The sequence below is a fragment of the Coenobita brevimanus genome, chromosome 21 (assembly GCF_032717465.1).
Source record: "Coenobita brevimanus isolate Jiangsu-jjx chromosome 21, ASM3271746v2, whole genome shotgun sequence".
In the NCBI taxonomy this organism is placed as follows: domain Eukaryota; kingdom Metazoa; phylum Arthropoda; class Malacostraca; order Decapoda; family Coenobitidae; genus Coenobita; species Coenobita brevimanus.
Genome location: NC_136974.1, coordinates 8,004,107 through 8,021,854, shown reverse-complemented (window position 1 = coordinate 8,021,854; position 17,748 = coordinate 8,004,107). Strand labels below are relative to the sequence as shown.

The following is a 17,748-nucleotide window of genomic DNA, read 5'->3' as shown; positions in this document are numbered from 1 at the left end:
TGATTTTGGTAAATTTAAGCAGATGATTTTGCTGGAGGACTTCAAGAGGTGTATTAGTAAAGATGTAAGCCTATATCTTGATGAGAGAAGAATAGATAATTTGTCTGATGCTGCAGTTTTAGCTGATGAATATGTCCTCACTCACAAGAGATATTCTAGAGAAAAAAGGAAAGCTAAGAGTAAGTACGTTGCCTCTACTCAGAGTACAGGTAACAGGAAAGAGAATAAAGATGATGTTTCTCAGGAAGTAAATACCAGCTTCACCTCTAGATTTCAGAAAAGTAAATGTACTTATTGTAGTAAGCTTGGTCATACTACGGAGAAATGTTTCAGGAGACAGCGTGATGTGAACAAAAAGGAGTCTTTAAATATTCAGTCAATTGGTCTAGTGTCCACCCTTGAGAGTTCCCAGAATTCTTTAACCGTGTTAACTGAACCTGCTTTGAGGGGTAACTTAAATTCTCATGATGGAGCTCCTCTTTTGAGCAGTAACGTGGGTGAAACTCTCAAGAGTTCATGTGCTAATTTCCTGTCTGATGGTTTTGTCAGTCCTCTGGCCAGTAATGACAGGAAATCAGTTAAAATATATCGTGATACAGGTGCTTGCCAATCCCTTATGCTGACCAGTGTTCTAGGCTCTAATGTTAATTCCTCTGATGAAACTGTAATCTTACAAGGTGTAGGGAATAATTACTTCTCTGTCCCTCTGTGCAGAGTGAATTTAGAGTCTGGTTTTGTTAATGGTTCCGTTATGGTTGGGTTGGTTGAGACACTCCCAATGTCAGGTGTAACTTTCTTACTTGGAAATGATATTGGTGGAAGTCAAGTGTGTCCAGCTCCTCAGTTGTCTGGTGAGCCGGTGGCTGCGGCCCAGGATTGTGGTGTCCCTGATGTTTTCCCTGCATGTGCTGTCACTAGGGCTAAGTCTAAAGTTACTGGTGATTTAGAGGATAATGATGATGATGATGTTATCCTAGCTGACACTTTTCTTGCTAATTTGGACCACTCACCAGATGAGGCAGTACCCCGTAGTGTTGATAATTTGTCTCGTCAAGAGTTGGTTGAGTTGCAGGTTGCTGACCCTGAGTTGCAAGGTCTAGCTAACTCTGCTTACAGTGAAGAAGAGTCAGCCGGTGCTTCTACTTGTTATTATGTAAAGTCAGGAGTACTTATGAGGAAGTGGAGACCCCCAACAGCATCAGCCGACTGTGAATGGGAGGTTGTACATCAAGTTGTCATCCCTCGTGTTTGTAGGCAGGATATCATTAGAGTGGCTCATGATTCCAGTTTGGCAGGACACCTTGGAGTGAGGAAGACTGTGGCACGCATTTTGAAACACTTCTACTGGCCAGGTATCTTCAGGGATGTTTCCTGGTATTGTAAGTCTTGTCACACCTGTCAAGTTGTGGGGAAGTGTAATCAGACGGAAAAGGTTGCACCTCTAGTTCCCATTCCTCCTTTTGAGGCGCCTTTCACCCGTGTGTTGGTGGATATTGTGGGCCCTCTTCCTAAGACTTCTTCAGGATTTTCTTATGTGTTGACCCTGATTGATATAGCTACTCGTTATCCTGAAGCCACTCCACTTAGAAATATCTCAGCAAAGAACGTGGTTAAGGAAATGCTAGGGTTCTTCACAAAGTTTGGTCTGCCCAAGGAGGTACAGTCAGACCGAGGAAGTAATTTCATGTCAAATGTTTTCAAGCAGTCTCTGAAAGAGTTGGGCATCACCCAGATCACGTCTTCAGCTTACCATCCCCAGACCCAAGGAGCGTTGGAGAGATATCATCAAACACTCAAATCGATGCTCAAGAAATACTGTTTGGAACATCAGAAAGAGTGGGATAAAGGTCTTCCATTCGTTGTGTTTGCTGCAAGAGAATCTCCAAATGAATCACTGGGCTTCTCACCTTTTGAACTACTGTTTGGCCATGAAGTAAGAGGACCCCTTAAGTTACTCAAGGAATGCTTGCTGTCGGAGGAAGATGACGTCAACCTGCTGGAGTATGTGATGATGTTCAAAGAACGGCTGTCCACTGCTTTACAGCTGGCGAGAGAAAATTTAGGAGCTGCTCAGGAGAAGATGAAGACTTGGTATGATAAGAAGTCCAGGTTACGCCACTTTCAGCCAGGAGATCAGGTTTTGATTCTGCTACCAGTTCATGGGCAACCTCTTCAAGCCAAGTTTAGTGGTCCTTATTTCGTGGAGAAGAAACTCAGTGATGTCAACTATGTCATCGCCACACCAGATCGTAGAAAGAACAAGCAACTATGTCACATCAACATGCTAAAGTTATATCACAGGCGAGACGAAAATAATCCAGTCTGCACTGTAGCTGTTCCACCCGAGTCTGCAAGTGAAGCTCTCCCATGCAGTATGAGCCTGAGTAATAGTTTGGGGAAGAATCTTGATATCATGAATGATCTCCAGACTAAGCTTTCTCATCTACCTCCCAAGGAAAGGCAGGAGTTTTCGGCATTACTGCAGGAGTACCCACAAGTGTTCCGTGCTACTCCAGGAAGAACCACTGTGTTGATGCATGATGTCAATGTTGGAGACGCAAAGCCAATTAAATTGCCTCCTTACCGTGTGAACCCAGTGAAAGTTCATCTCATCCAGAAGGAGCTTGGCTACCTGTTGGACCACAAGATGATTGAGCCCTGTCAGAGTGAGTGGAGTTCTCCTGTCACTCTAGTCCCTAAGCCAGGTGGGTCACAGCGGCTTTGCATCGACTACAGACGTGTTAATCAGATAACCAAAACAGACACTTACCCTCTCCCTCGCGTGGAAGATTGCATAGATTAATGACAATAGAATATTCTGGTCGACTCTTAATTCTTTCAATAATAACTTTAACAAGTCATCTTCCATTCCCCCACTAAAATCTTCAGATGGGATTATTACAAATGACCCACGTGGGAAAGCAGATATCTTTGCTAGTTCCTTTGCAGGAAACTCTACCATAGATGATACCAGCCAGAATGTCTCGGTACTGACTTGATTCTCCCGAAATTGCCCCATTTAAAATACAGACAAGATTCGTACAATCCATCCTAGACAATTTACGTACCAACAAAGCTCCAGGCCCAGATGGAATTCCTCCAATTGTTTTGAAAAAGTGTTCCCCTGAACTTGCCTCTGTCCTAGCCATATTATTCAGACTATGCATACATACTTCTTTATTCCCAAATTCATGGAAAGAAGTCAATATCCACCCAGTTCCGAAGAAAGGAAGTTCGTCTGACCCCTCCAATTACAGACCAATAGCTGTCACATCTTCTCTTGGTAAGGTATTTGAAACTTTAATTAATAAGCATATTGTTAAACATCTTGAATCCAACAACTTAATTAGTGATAGACAATACGGTTTTCGCCACGAAAGATCCACCATTGACATACTCAATCTCTTAACTCATACCATCCATCAATCAATTGATCTTTTTGGAGAAACTCATGCAGTAGCTCTTGATATCTCTAAAGCTTTCGACAGAGTATGGCACCGTTCCCTGCTGTCCAAACTCCCTTGCTATGGACTAACGTCTTTTGTTCCTTTGATTTCTTCTTATCTTAGTGACAGGAAAATAAGAGTGAAAGTAGATGATGTATATTCGAATTTCCACTCAATTAACGCCGGCGTGCCGCAGGGATCAGTTCTGGCGCCAACCCTATTTATGGTTCATATTAATGATCTCTTATCTGTCACTCACAATCCAGTTCACTCATATGCAGATGACTCAACACTACATAGTTCTGCCAGTATCACTAGATAAGTTCATGCTAGATGATGATCTCTTGTACAGGAAAACACTGCTAACAGGCAAAGATATGCCCAATCGCGAAGTACGCCAACTTGTTGTCCCCACTGCCCTGATACCAAAGGTTCTTCATATTGTTCATAATACTCCTCAAGCTTCCCATCCAGGTAAAGACCGATGCTTGCGCCAAGCACGTCTCAAATACTATTGGCCAACCATGCGCCGCGATATCAATGCCCACATTGACTCTTGCCTCTCCTGCCACCGCCACAAAGGATCAACCGGCTTACCAGCACCTCTCTTACAATATCCAATCCCGTCACGACCATGGGAAAGCATGCTGACCTAGCAAATTTAGTGGGGGCATGTATGCATTGGGGGGGGGACATATATACATCGGGGGTAGACATATTGTGGAGGGGGTACAGTTCATTCTCACTCAGACATCCATTTACAAAGTCTAATATCTCTACCTCTCAACTCAGTACAGCCATCTCCATAAATCAAGATCTAGCTACAATCAGTGAATGGGGACAAAACAACCTTGTCTCTTTTAATGCTAGTAAAACTAAATATATACAGTTTACTAATAGACAGATATTGCCAGATTCTTACATTACCTTCAGTGCTACTAATATTCCCATCTCCAAAAGTATTGAAATTCTTGGTGTCTCACTTAACAGTGCCCTCAACTGGACCTCTCATGTCAGATCACTTGCTAAAACCGCCTCAAAGAAACTTGGATTATTGTACAGAGTCCGTAACTTCTTCACCGATGAGCAGTTAACTATAATTTATAAGAGTCATGTGCGCTCTCAGCTTGAATATTGCTCACCCTTGTGGAATGGTTGTGGAGAGGTTGCATTGAGACAACTGGACAAAATTCAGAATAAAGCTGTTAGAATTATTAACAACCCTGCCATTACATATAAACTACCTCCCCTGCAAGTAAGAAGGAATGTTGCCTCCCTTGCATTATTTTACAGATTTTTTTTGGCAAGTGCTCAGACGAGGTTGCGTCCATGGTGCCGCCTCTCCATGCCTTTCCTCGTGCTACACGGGCATCTAGTAGCGCTCATGACTGGAATGTCACTCAACCATATTGGAGAACTTCTGCCTATCAGAATTCTTTCATTCCCCGAACTGCATCTCTCTGGAACTCGCTTCCCCAGAGTTGTTTTCCTCAAATTTCAACCCACAACTGTTCAAGTCTAACTCTTACAGATATTTTATGAATGGAGGACACCAGTAGTCTGGTGTATGGATTTTTTTTTTTTTCCCCATTTGTTTTTCCTTCCTCCGTTCTGTTATTAAAAAAAAAAAAAAAAAAAAAGGTACATAAGTAAGTTTGATTTGTTAAAGGGATACTGGCAAGTACCTATGACTGAACGTGCTAGGGAGATCTCATGTTTTGAACACCCTGTATCTTATTACAGTAAGAAGTTCACTCCATCTCAAAAGAACTACTCAACTATTGAGAAAGAGCTTTTAGCCTTGATTTTGGGTTTACAGCATTTTTCATTTTATTTATGTTCTGGTTTTGATCCCATAGTCATTTATAGCGATCATAACCCACTGAAATTCCTTAGTAAGTTTAAAGATAAAAATCAGAGATTGACAAGATGGAGTCTACTTCTTCAGGAGTATTCATTAGACATACAACATGTCAAGGGGAAAGAAAATGTTATTGCAGATTGTTTATCTAGACTTTAGACAGATTGTTTTAGAGTAATAAGAAATTTCCTTTCTAAATTTCTTTTTCTTTGTAGGGAGGTGTTACATAGCCTATGATTTCATCATCCTTTGTGTAATTTTAACGCACAGTATGCTGCATGTTTGATCACGAGCGTGTTCTGCCTCAGTCCCCCCCTTCTCCCCTTATAGTAGAGTAAGTCGTCCTTTCTGTTGTTCAGAGCGGGATTGTCAACTCTTTGTCCCCATGGCTTCATTTGCACGTCCTTCTTACAAGTTGTATCAAGCTCTGCTGGCCCCTATATAATGAGCTCAGTCTCTGCATCATTGTCACTTAGATCTACTCCTCATTTTGTTCACATCTCTGTATTCCCCTGTACAGTTATTATTGTGAGTTCTCAGGAAGTCTCCAACCATCTAGCAGCTGTGTAATTTGCGTATAACTGTTATCGCATTTTTCCTTGTACTGTGTGGCGTAAGGTGTTAATTTGTGGGCCTAGTGAGGTTTTTGCAATTTATGTAGGGTACTTGTTGTCAGCCATCATTAATAATAGTTTGTATCTGTAATAATTTATCTTGCATTAACTGAGCATTACCCAGTGTATTTTCATTTTATCAGGGCTGACTTAGGTAAATTTACTCTTGCTAATTTCGTGTTAATAGAGGCTATTGCAGTTAACCATATATTTAACCTGTTTTTTGCCATTACATTATCCTTATGAGTCCTGAATGTTTTGTTGTTAGTTTGTGCATTAAACTTTAACTTGTAATTTTATCTAACTCTTTTGTTTTGAAACTGGAACTTTGCGGGACAGTTTTCTCTATTCCGTAACAATATATATATATATATATATATATATATATATATATATATATATATATATATATATTGTTACAAAGCCTATGATTTCATCATCCTTTGTATAATTCTAACGTACAGTATGCTGCATGTTTGATCACGAGCGTGTTCTACCTCACTCCCCCCTTCTCCCCTTATAGTAGAGTAAGTCGTTCTTTCTGTTGTTCAAAGCAGGAGTGTCAACTCTTTGTCCCCTATGACTTCATTTGCGCGTCCCTCTTACAAGTTCTGTCAAGCTCTGCCGGCCCCTATATAATGAGCTCAGTCTCTGCATTAACTGCCACATAGATCTGTCCTCATTTTGTTCACATCTCTGTCCTCCCCTGTACAGTTGTTATTATTTTTGTGAGTGCTCAGGAAGTCTCCAACCATCTAGCTGTTGTGTAATTTCAGTATAAGTGTTATTACATTTTGTTCTTGTACTGTATAGCATAAGGTGTTAATTCGTAGGCCTGGTAAGGTTTTTGTAATTAATGTAGAGTGTTTACTGTCAGCCAGTGGTAATAATATTTTGTATCTGTAATAATATATCTTGCATTCACTGAGCATTATCCGGTTTTCTCATTTTATCATGGCTGACTTAGATAAATTTACACTTGCTAATTTCGTGTTAATAGAGGCTATTGCAGTTAACCATATATTTAACCTGTTTTTTGCCATTACATTATCCTTATGATTCCTGAATGTTTTGTTGTTAGTTTGAGCATTATACTTTAACTTGTAATTTTACCTAACTTTTTTGTTTTGAACCTGGAACTTTGTGGGACAGTAGTAATTTTTAGTATTCTCACTTGAAGTGTTCATTATCTTTCTCTGTTCCGTAACATAAATTTGGCGACCTCTTATCAGGATATTATCATAAGGATATTGCTTGATATTTTGTGACTGTGATTTATTCATGATGTCTGCTATTACTACGCTTGATGAAGCCAAAGATTTATTGTCAAATGTGCAAACAGTGTGTGATGTAGAAAACAGAACAAAGAATGAACTTAAGCTTGTTGCTTAACAATTGGGAATTGCTGTTCGCTCTCATCATTCTAAAGATCAAATTGTTGACATGATTAATGAAAGCTTGTTTAATGTAACTCCTCCAAATGAGCAAACGCAGATTGAAATAGCTAAGTTACAGCTAGCCCTGCAGGAGGCTCGTGCTAATTAGGCTGAGTTTCAGGCAAAAGCTAAGGAGGCTGAGTTTCAGGCTCGTGCTAAGGAGGCTGAGGCACAAGTTGAAATTGCTAGGATTCAGGCAGACCATGAATATCGCATGAAACAAGGTGGAACTGGATCATCTAGCTCTGATGATTTTGATGTGGCTAAAAATGTTAAACTTGTCCCTCCTTTTAATGAATCTGATTTAACAAAGTATTTTCAGTTGTTTGAGAGGGTAGCTACAGGTTTTAATTGGCCCAAAAAGTATTGGCCAGTACTACTTCAAACTGTTCTCACCGGTAAAGCTCAAGTAACTTATGCATCTTTGCCTCAGGATCAATCTGATAATTATGATGTAGTTAAGAGCTTGATTCTTAAGGCCTATGAGCTTGTTCCTGAAGCCTATAGAGCAAAATTTAGGACAACTTATAAGCAAGATAAGCAATCCCATGTTGTGTATGCAAAAATCAAAGAAGATCTGTTAGAGCAGTGGTTAAATTCTAAGAATGTAAATTCTGATTCTGATAAATTTAAGCAGATGATTTTGCTGGAGGACTTCAAAAGGTGTATTAATAAAGATGTAAGCCTATATCTTGATTAGAGAAGAATAGATTTGTGTGATGCTGCAGTTTTAGCTGATGAATATGTTCTCACTTACAAGAGATATTCTAAAGAAAAAAGGAAAGCTGAGAGTAAGTACGTTGCCTCTACTCAGAGTACAGGTAACAGGAAGTAAATACCAGCTCCACCTCTAGATTTCAGAAAAGTAAATGTACTTATTGTAGTAAGCTTGGTCATACTACGGAGAAATGTTTCAGGAGACAGCGTGATGTGAACAAAAAGGAGTCTTTAAATATTCAGTCAATTGGTCTAGTGTCCACCCTTGAGAGTTCCCAGAATTCTTTAACCGAGTTAACTGAACCTGCTTTGAGGGGTAAATTAAATTCTCATGATGAAGCTCCTCTTTTGAACAGTAACGTGGGTGACATGCTCAAGAGTTCATGTGCTAATTTCCTGTCTGATGGTTTTGTCAGTCCTCTGGACAATAATGACAGGAAATCAGTTAAAATATATCGTGATACAAGTGCTTGCCACTCCCTTATGCTGACCAGTGTTCTAGGCTCTAATGTTAATTCCTCTGATGAAACTGTAATCTTACAAGGTGTAGGGAATAATTACTTCTCTGTCCCTCTGTGCAGAGTGAATTTAGAGTCTGGTTTTGTTAATGGTTCCGTTATGGTTGGGTTGGTTGAGACACTCCTAATGTCAGGTGTAACTTTCTTACTTGGAAATGATATTGGTGGAAGTCAAGTGTGTCCAGCTCCTCAGTTGTCTAGTGAACCAGTGACTGCGACCCAGGACTGTGATATCCCTGATGTGTTCTCTGCATGTGCTGTCACTAGGGCTAAGTCTAAAGTTACTGGTGATTTAGAGGATAATGATGATGATGATGTTATCCTAGCTGACACTTTTCTTGCTAATTTGGACCACTCACCAGATGAGGCAGAACACCGTAGTGTTGATAATTTGTCTCGTCAAGAGTTGGTTGAGTTGCAGGTTGCTGACCCTGAGTTGAAAGGTCTAGCTAACTCTGTTTGCAGTGAGGAAGAGTCAGCTGGTGCTTCTACTTGTTATTATATAAAGTCGGGAGTACTTATGAGAAAGTGGACACCCCCAACAGCATCAGCCGACTGTGAATGGGAGGTTGTACATCAAGTTGTCATCCCTCGTGTTTGTAGGCAAGATATCATTAGAGTGGCTCATGATTCCAGTTTGGCAGGACACCTTGGAGTGAGGAAGACTGTGGCACGCATTTTGAAACACTTCTACTGGCCAGGTATCTTCAGAGATGTTTCCTGGTATTGTAAGTCTTGTCACACCTGTCAAGTTGTGGGGAAGTGTAATCAGACCGAAGTGGTTGCACCTCTAGTTCCCATTCCTCCTTTTGAGGCGCCATTCACCCGTGTTTTGGTGGATATTGTGGGCCCTCTTCCTAAGACTTCTTCAGGATTTTCTTATGTGTTGACCCTGATTGATATGGCTACTCGTTATCCTGAAGCCTTTCCACTTAGAAATATCTCAGCAAAGAACGTGGTTAAGGAAATGCTAGAGTTCTTCACAAAGTTTGGTCTGCCCAAGGAGGTACAGTCAGACTGGGGAAGTAATTTCATGTCAAATGCTTTCAAGCAGTCTCTGAAAGAGTTGGGCATCACCCAGATCACGTCTTCAGCTTACCATCCCCAGACCCAACGAGCGTTGGAGAGATATCATCAAACACTCAAATCGATGCTCAAGAAATACTGTTTGGAACATCAGAAAGACTGGGATAAAGGTCTTCCATTCGTTGTATTTGCCGCAAGAGAATCTCCAAATGAATCACTGGGCTTATCACCCTTTGAACTACTGTTTGGCCATGAAGTAAGAGGACCCCTTAAGCTACTCAAGGAATGCTGGCTGTCGGAGGAAGATGACGTCAACATGCTGGAGTATGTGATGAAGTTCAAAAAACGGCTGTCCACTGCTTTTCAGCTTGTGAGAGAGAATTTAGGAGCTGCTCAGGAGAAGATGAAGACTTGGTATGATAAGAAGTCCAGGTTACGCCACTTTCAGCCAGGAGATCAGGTTTTGATTCTGCTACCTGTGCATGGGCAACCTCTTCAAGCCAAGTTTAGTGGTCCTTATTTCGTGGAGAAGAAACTCAGTGATGTCAACTCTGTCATCGCCACACCAGATCGTAGAAAGAACAAGCAACTTTGTCACATCAACATGCTAAAGCTATATCACAGGCGGGACGAAAATAACCCAGTCTGCACTGTAGCTGTTCCACCCGAGTCTGCAAGTGTAGTTCTCCCATGGAGCATGAGCCTGAGTGATAGTTTGGGGGAAGAATCCTGATATCATGAATGATCTCCAGACTAAGCTCTCTCATCTAGCTCCCGAGGAAAGGCAGGAGTTTTTGGCATTACTGCAGGAGTACCCGCAAGTGTTCCGTGCCACTCCAGGAAGAACCACTGTGTTGATGCATGATGTCGATGTTGGAGACGCAAAGCCAATTAAACTGCCTCCTTACCGTGTGAACCCAGTGAAAGTTCCTCTCATCCAGAAGGAGCTTGGCTACCTGTTGGACCACAAGATGATTGAGCCCTGTCAGAGCGAGTGGAGTTCTCCTGTCACTCTAGTCCCTAAGCCAGGTGGGTCACAGCGGCTGTGCATCGACTACAGACGTGTTAATCAGATAACCAAAACAGACACTTACCCTCTCCCTCGTGTGGAAGATTGCATAGACAAGATCGGAAGGGCTAGGTACATAAGTAAGTTTGATTTGTTAAAGGGATACTGGCAAGTACCTATGACTGAACGTGCTAGGGAGATGTCATGTTTTGTAGCACTAGGAAAGACTTTTGTATGTTCTGTAATGCCATATGGTATGAAGAATGCACCAGCCACATTTCAGAAGCTCATGAATATTGTAACAGAGGGTTTGGCAGGGTGTGTTGTTTATATTGATGATGTATTAATCTTCAGTGACAACTGGAAAGATCACCTATGCCATGTCAGTAAATTTCTTGAGCGTTTGGTTCAGGCTAATCTTGTAGCTAATTTATCAAAGTGTGAGTTTGTTCAAGCTAAAGTTCAGTACCTTGGGTACGTAATTGGTGATGGACACGTTGCACCACCAGGAGCTAAGGTTCAGGTTATAAGTGATCTTCCCAGACCTAAAAGTAGGAAAGAGCTACAAAGATTTTTGGGAATGGTAGGTTATTACAGGAGATTTGTTCTTAAATTTTCAATTCTTGTATCACCACTTACAGACCTACTGAAAAAGGGAGTTAAATTTGTCTGGACCGATAACTGTGAATCCTCTTTCAGCAAACTTAAATCTATCCTATTAAGTCAGCCAGTGCTCGGTACTCCAAATTTTGCTAAGCCTTTTAAGATGGCTGTTGACGCAAGTGATACAGGAGCTGGGGCTGTTTTGCTGCAAGAGGATGATCAGGGTATTGAACACCCTGTATCTTATTATAGTAAGAAGTTCACTCCACCTCAAAAGAACTACTCAACTATTGAGAAAGAGCTTTTGGCCTTGATTTTGGGTTTTCAGCATTTTTCATTTTATTTGTGTTCTGGTTTTGACCCCATAGTCATTTATAGCGATCATAACCCACTGAAATTCCTTAGTAAGTTTAAAGATAAAAATCAGAGATTGACAAGATGGAGTCTACTTCTTCAGAAGTATTCATTAGACATACAACATGTCAAGGGGAAAGAAAATGTTATTGCAGATTGTTTATCTAGACTTTAGACAGATTGTTTTAGAGTAATAAGAAATTTCCTTTGTAATTTTTTTTTTTTTTTTTTTGTGGGGAGATGTTACAAAGCCTATGATTTCATCATCCTTTGTATAATTCTAACGTACAGTTTGCTGCATGTTTGATCACGAGCGTGTTCTATCTCACTCCCCCCCTTCTCTCCTTATAGTAGAGTAAGTCGTTCTTTCTGTTGTTCAAAGCAGGAGTGTCAACTCTTTGTCCCCTATGGCTTCATTTGCGCGTCCTTCTTACAAGTTGTATCAAGCTCTGCCGGCCCCTATAAAATGAGCTCAGTCTCTGCATTAATTGCCAGTTAGATCTACTCCTCATTTTGTTCACATCTCTGTCCTCCCCTGTACAGTCGTTATTATTTTTGTGAGTGCTCAGGAAGTCTCCAACCATCTAGCTGCTGTGTAATTTGAGTATAAGTGTTATTACATTTTGTTCTTGTACTGTATAGCATAAGGTGTTAATTCGTAGGCCTGGTAAGGTTTTTGTAATTAATGTAGAGTGTTTAGTGTCAGCCAGTGGTAATATTATTTTGTATCTAATAATATATCTTGCATTCACTGAGCATTATCCGGTTTTCTCATTTTATCAGGGCTAACTTTGATAAATTTACACTTGCTAATTTCGTGTTAATAGTGGCTATTGCAGTTAACTATATATTTAACCTGTTTTTTGCCATTACATTATCCTTATGAGTCCTGAATGTTTTGTTGTTAGTTTGAGCATTAAACTTTAACTTGTAATTTTACCTAACTCTTTTGTTTTGAACCTGGAACTTTGCGGGACAGTAGTGAATTTTAGTATTCTCACTTGAAGTGTTCATTATCTTTCTCTGTTCCGTAACAATATATATAAATATATATATATATATATATATATATATATATATATATATATATATATATATATATATATATATATATATATATATATATATATATATATATATATATTTATTTATATATATATATATATACATATATATATATATATATATATATATATATATATATATTTATTTATTTATATATATATATATATATATATATATATATATATATATATATATATATATATATATATATATATATATATATATATATATATATATATATATATATATATATATATACGTTTTCAGATCGGAACAAAAGATCTAGCTATATCGGTACAGCATATTTATTACTTTATCAAACTAATTTTGGACATCCGGTATTATTAAAGTGACCAGATATACCCGGGCTAAAAGCGGGACACTGTCAAGTGTATATATATATATATATATATATATATATATATATATATATATATATATATATATATATATACGTTTAAGTATTTGGGTAGTGTGATGAGTAAGGATGGAGGTTTGGAGGGTGAAGTGCTTGAAAGGGTACAGCAGGGAAGAAAGGTTTCTGGTTCTTTGAAAGTAGTGATAAGAAACAGGGAAGTGAGCATGGAAGTGAAAAAGTTACTACATGACAGTATTGTGATACCAACTCTAACTTACGGAAGTGAAGCTTGGACATTGTTGGAAGGACACAAGTCAAGAGTGAGAGCAGTGGAAATGAGTTATTTAAGAGGAGCCTGTGGAGTCACGTGGAGAGACAGGCTGACGAATGAGGATATAAAGGAGCGTTGTGGTGTGGATGTGGATGTGATAGGAAGCGTTATGAGGAACACACTGAGGTGGTTTGGCCATGTGGAGAGGATGGAGGGTGAAAGACGGACGAAGAGATTGTATGTGAGTGAGGTGGAGGGGGGAAGAGGGAGGGGGAGGCCGAGGATGTGATGGAGGGATGGGGTGGAGAGGTATATGAGAGAGGGGGGTGTGAGTTGGGAGCAGGGCAGTGAAATGGCGGGGGACAGGGCGACTTGGAGGCGATTTGTTTGTGGCCACCCCAAACGGGATTTAGGCGTCTGGCAATACATATATATATATATATATATATATATATATATATATATATATATATATATATATATATATATATCACCCTGAGGCTACTAATCAAACACCTAAGTCTTAAGACAAACTCCGAACATACCGTATGGTACGGTGAATGGCCGACCAAAGTTGTCAGTGAGTATAACAGATTCTGTATTAATAATTCGGTATTTCATTTGGTTTGGATTATGCATAATTTCACTAAAGCATCATAGCTTCATTAAAGATCATCTTATATCTAATGTAATAGTAATTTTCTAAAAGTGAGACACATAAGATAACTTGCTAAAAAAAAAGTGGAACATTTTAGTTGCAATTAAATAAGTGGGACAGATGTAAAAAAAGCGGGACTCTGGTCACCTTAGATATTATTAAGGTGGCCAGAGTCCCCCTTTTAGGCGGGACAGTCCCGCTTTTTGGACATCTGTCCCGCTTTTTAAATTGTGACAAGAACGTCCCGCTATTTGAGCAAATTATCTTTTAGAAAATTTCTGTTGCATTAGATATAACATGACCTTCTTTTATGAAATTAGGATGAATTAGAAAAATTATGCATAATCTTAACCAAATGAAATACCGAGTTATTAATAAAAAATCTGTAATATAAAATCTTTAATAAAATCTGTAATAAAATCTGTTCAGAGATGGACCTGATGCAGAGAGAAGCGTACCCGTCTCGTAACTATGAGGTCTCAGACTCTATTCCAGGACAGTTTTTTTTATCAAAGTTTATACGGGCCATCCAAGATTGTTTTCTGTACCAACATGTTGACCAACCTACCAGAGTCAGGGGAACCGATACCCCCTCACTTTTGGATTTAATTCTAACCAATGAAGTGGACATGATATCTGACATTCAATATCTCGTGCCTCTTGGATCAAGTGACCACATACTGCTGACTTTCAAATTCCACTGTTATACAGAATCTGTACCTCAGATGAAGAAAATATTCTTATATAATAAAGGTGATTATAATGCCATGAGAGCAGCCCTTGCAGAATCTGACTGGCTACTAAATTTTGAAGAAACCACCTATAATCTGAATACAGAAGAAACCTGGAAATTGATTAAGGAAAAACTATCGGAACTGAGAGAAAAATTTATACCTACAGCAATAATTGGAAATAAACCTCACTGGAAATATGAGTTCCCTATATCTGAAGAGCTAAGACACTTAACTAGGAAAAAGAATAAAGCCTATCGTAAGTGGAACAATAACCAGTATCACAGGGATACAGAAACCTACAGACTTGAGTATGTAAAACTGAGAAACAGATGTCAGTAAATGTGCCGCAACGTTAAAAGGAAATATGAGAGGGGGATTGCAGAGCAAGCCAAGGCTCAGCCTAAGGCATTTTGGAAGTTTACCAAGACTAAACTAAAAACAAAATCTGGAGTAGCATCCTTGCTGGCAGATCCAGAGGATCCCGGAATCATATGCCATGACGATAAGGAGAAGGCGGAGATACGACAGAAGCAGTTTGCCGCAGTATACACCAGAGAACCTATTGGACCCACCCCACAACTTCCTGTACAGGTGCATAACTGCATTGTCACACCCCATGTATCCAGATCAAGTGTCCTTAAGAAGCTGGAGTCGGTTAATATTAGTAAAAGCTGTGGCCCAGACGAGATTCATCCCAGAATCATTAAAGAACTATCCACCCATTTAGCTGAACCCATTACTGTCCTGTACCGCAAGAGTATTGAATTTGGAGAGCTGCCACTGGACTGGAAGGAGGCCCTGGTTGCCCCTATCTACAAGAAAGGGTCTAAGAAGTTGGCTGTTAACTATCGCCCTATAAGTCTTACAGGAATTCTATGCAAGATTCTTGAATCCATCATTTGCAAGGCAATAATTGATTACCTATCTGAAAATAATGCCCTCTCCCACAAACAATATGGTTTTGTACATGGTTGCTACACTACCTCGCTCATTGCTCTGAAGTTGTTGCCAAGGGTGGAATTTTTGATGTGATATACTTGGACTATGCCAAAGCCTTTGACTGTCCTCCACCGTCGTCTGCTGTCTAAGCTTGTGAGTTACAGCATTAGAGGGAGGGTTCTCATCTGGATCAATAGTTTTCTAACTGCAAGACACCAATCAGTCGTTGTCAATGGTGTAAGGTCATCCAGAGCTCCTCTACTGAGTGGTATTCCCCAGGGGAGTGTCCTGGGGCCCACCCTCTTTATTATATATATCAATGACCTCCCTGAGGCTTCAGAATCCAACTCGTACTTGTTTGCGGATGATACTAAAATTCTCTGACAAATCACATGCCGTCAGGACTCTTATGAGCTGCAATATGACTAAGTCAAAATGCAAATTTGGTCTGAGAAGTGGCTGCTTAATTTTAACCCATCCAAATGTAAAGTACTTTCCCTGGAAGATTTTGAGAATATTATATAAGCCCACCATTACACAATCTGTGGATATGAGCTGCAGCATGTGGAATCAGAAAAAGACCTTGGTGTAATTGTGGACTCAACCTTGAAATTTGAAGAGCACATTTTAGGAAAGATTAAGCTGGCGAACTCAGTGATGTGTCTTATTCGACGGGTCTTCTCCCACCTCAGTCCTAGCATGTTCAGACCCCTATACACAGCCTTTGTTCGTAGCCACCTGGAATATGCACAATCCGTTTGGTCACCCATCAGCAAGAGCCTAGAAAACAAGATAGAACATGTACAAATAAGAGTTACTAAGTTGGTCGATGGACTTGGACATCTTGACTATCCAGGGAGACTCAGGTACCTAAATTTACCAACACTGAGATATAGAAGGCATAGAGGGGACATGATAGAGCTCTGGATGCACTTCAGCATTTATGAAAGAGAAATACTCCCGGCATCCTTCAAGCCCCTGGACAGACCAAGCCGTCAGCACAACAGGCAGTTATTCCAGCATCGTCCTGCTGATGAGGTATTCGATGTACAACGCAATAGCTTCTACTATCGGATAGTCAATATGTGGAATGGGCTTCCATCAGAAGTTGCCGAAAGTGTGTCAGTCAATTTGTTCAAGAACCGTCTGGACAACCTCTGGAAGAATGCAGGATTTAAGTTTGACCCATCCGCACCACCACCATAGCCATCATACAGCCTACTGTCTGAGAGCACAGCATAGCGTCTTCTTTTCGACTGGTCTGCGAAATGTATTTAAGTGTAAGTGTATACTAGCTGATAACTTTGGTCGGCCCACTCACTGTACCGTACGGTCGGTATGTTCGGAGTTCGAATGAGACCCGGGACGTGAGTGTTTGATTGGCAACCTCAGGGTGGGGTGTAGCACAGGAGCGGTCGCTGTCACTCATATAAGTCAATATCTATATTTATCTATATCTATCTATCTATCTATATATCTATCTATCTATCTATCTATCTATATATATATATATATATATATATATATATATATATCAGCAGCAGCAGCAGCAGCCATTTGAGTATCCACTGCAGGACCGGCCTATCCTGACCAAAGTCGGGACGATACAGCCAAAATATCTCTTCCAAGTGGCTTAGGCTGTCTGGTAGAGATTGTATGTAGGAAGCGAAGTGCTTGGAAGTGTACTGGTAGTGTTGTAGTGGCTTTGGATGTGTGTGTAGTCTGTGAACCAAGTGTAGTCGGCTCGCGCAAGCTGACTGGGTGCAAGCATACTTTATAGTAAGCGACAGTGGTTCAACCGCAGCACCCCTTGTGTCCACCAAAGTAGTACGTGGCTGGGTGAACACTTCCAAAGTTTATTACCGTGGCAGGGCGCGAACCCTGGCTCACCCATGTACGAAACGCACACTCTACTACTGTACCATAGTATTAATATATATATATATATATATATATATATATATATATATATATATATATATATATATATATATATATATATATATATTTATATATAGATGCGTGCTCACACGGTGTCCTGCTTTTAGCTCCAATAAATCTGGTCACCTGAAGTATTATCTAGTGTTGGAAATAAGGCACAATTATGATAATGGCACAATCTGTAGTTGCCATAATCCG

The 17,748-nt window shown here is 40.0% G+C and overlaps 1 protein-coding gene across 1 annotated transcript; it reads left to right on the top strand.

The window, feature by feature from the left end:
* Nucleotides 1-15,009: 15,009 nt before the first annotated feature.
* On the top strand, nucleotides 15,010-16,815 carry LOC145392097 (uncharacterized). Its single transcript, XM_080266552.1, has 2 exons — nucleotides 15,010-15,576; nucleotides 16,171-16,815. The coding sequence occupies exons 1-2, from the start codon at nucleotides 15,010-15,012 to the stop codon at nucleotides 16,813-16,815; spliced, it is 1,212 nt and encodes a 403-aa protein (XP_080122678.1).
* Nucleotides 16,816-17,748: the final 933 nt, after the last annotated feature.

Bases quoted from the DNA above. Each gene is read 5' to 3' on its own strand.
- LOC145392097 (XM_080266552.1), top strand. From the start codon at position 15,010: ATGTGCCGCAACGTTAAAAGGAAATATGAGAGGGGGATTGCAGAGCAA. The intron at 15,577-16,170 runs GCAATAATTGAT...TATGAGCTGCAG, and splicing joins TTGAATCCATCATTTGCAAG to CATGTGGAATCAGAAAAAGA.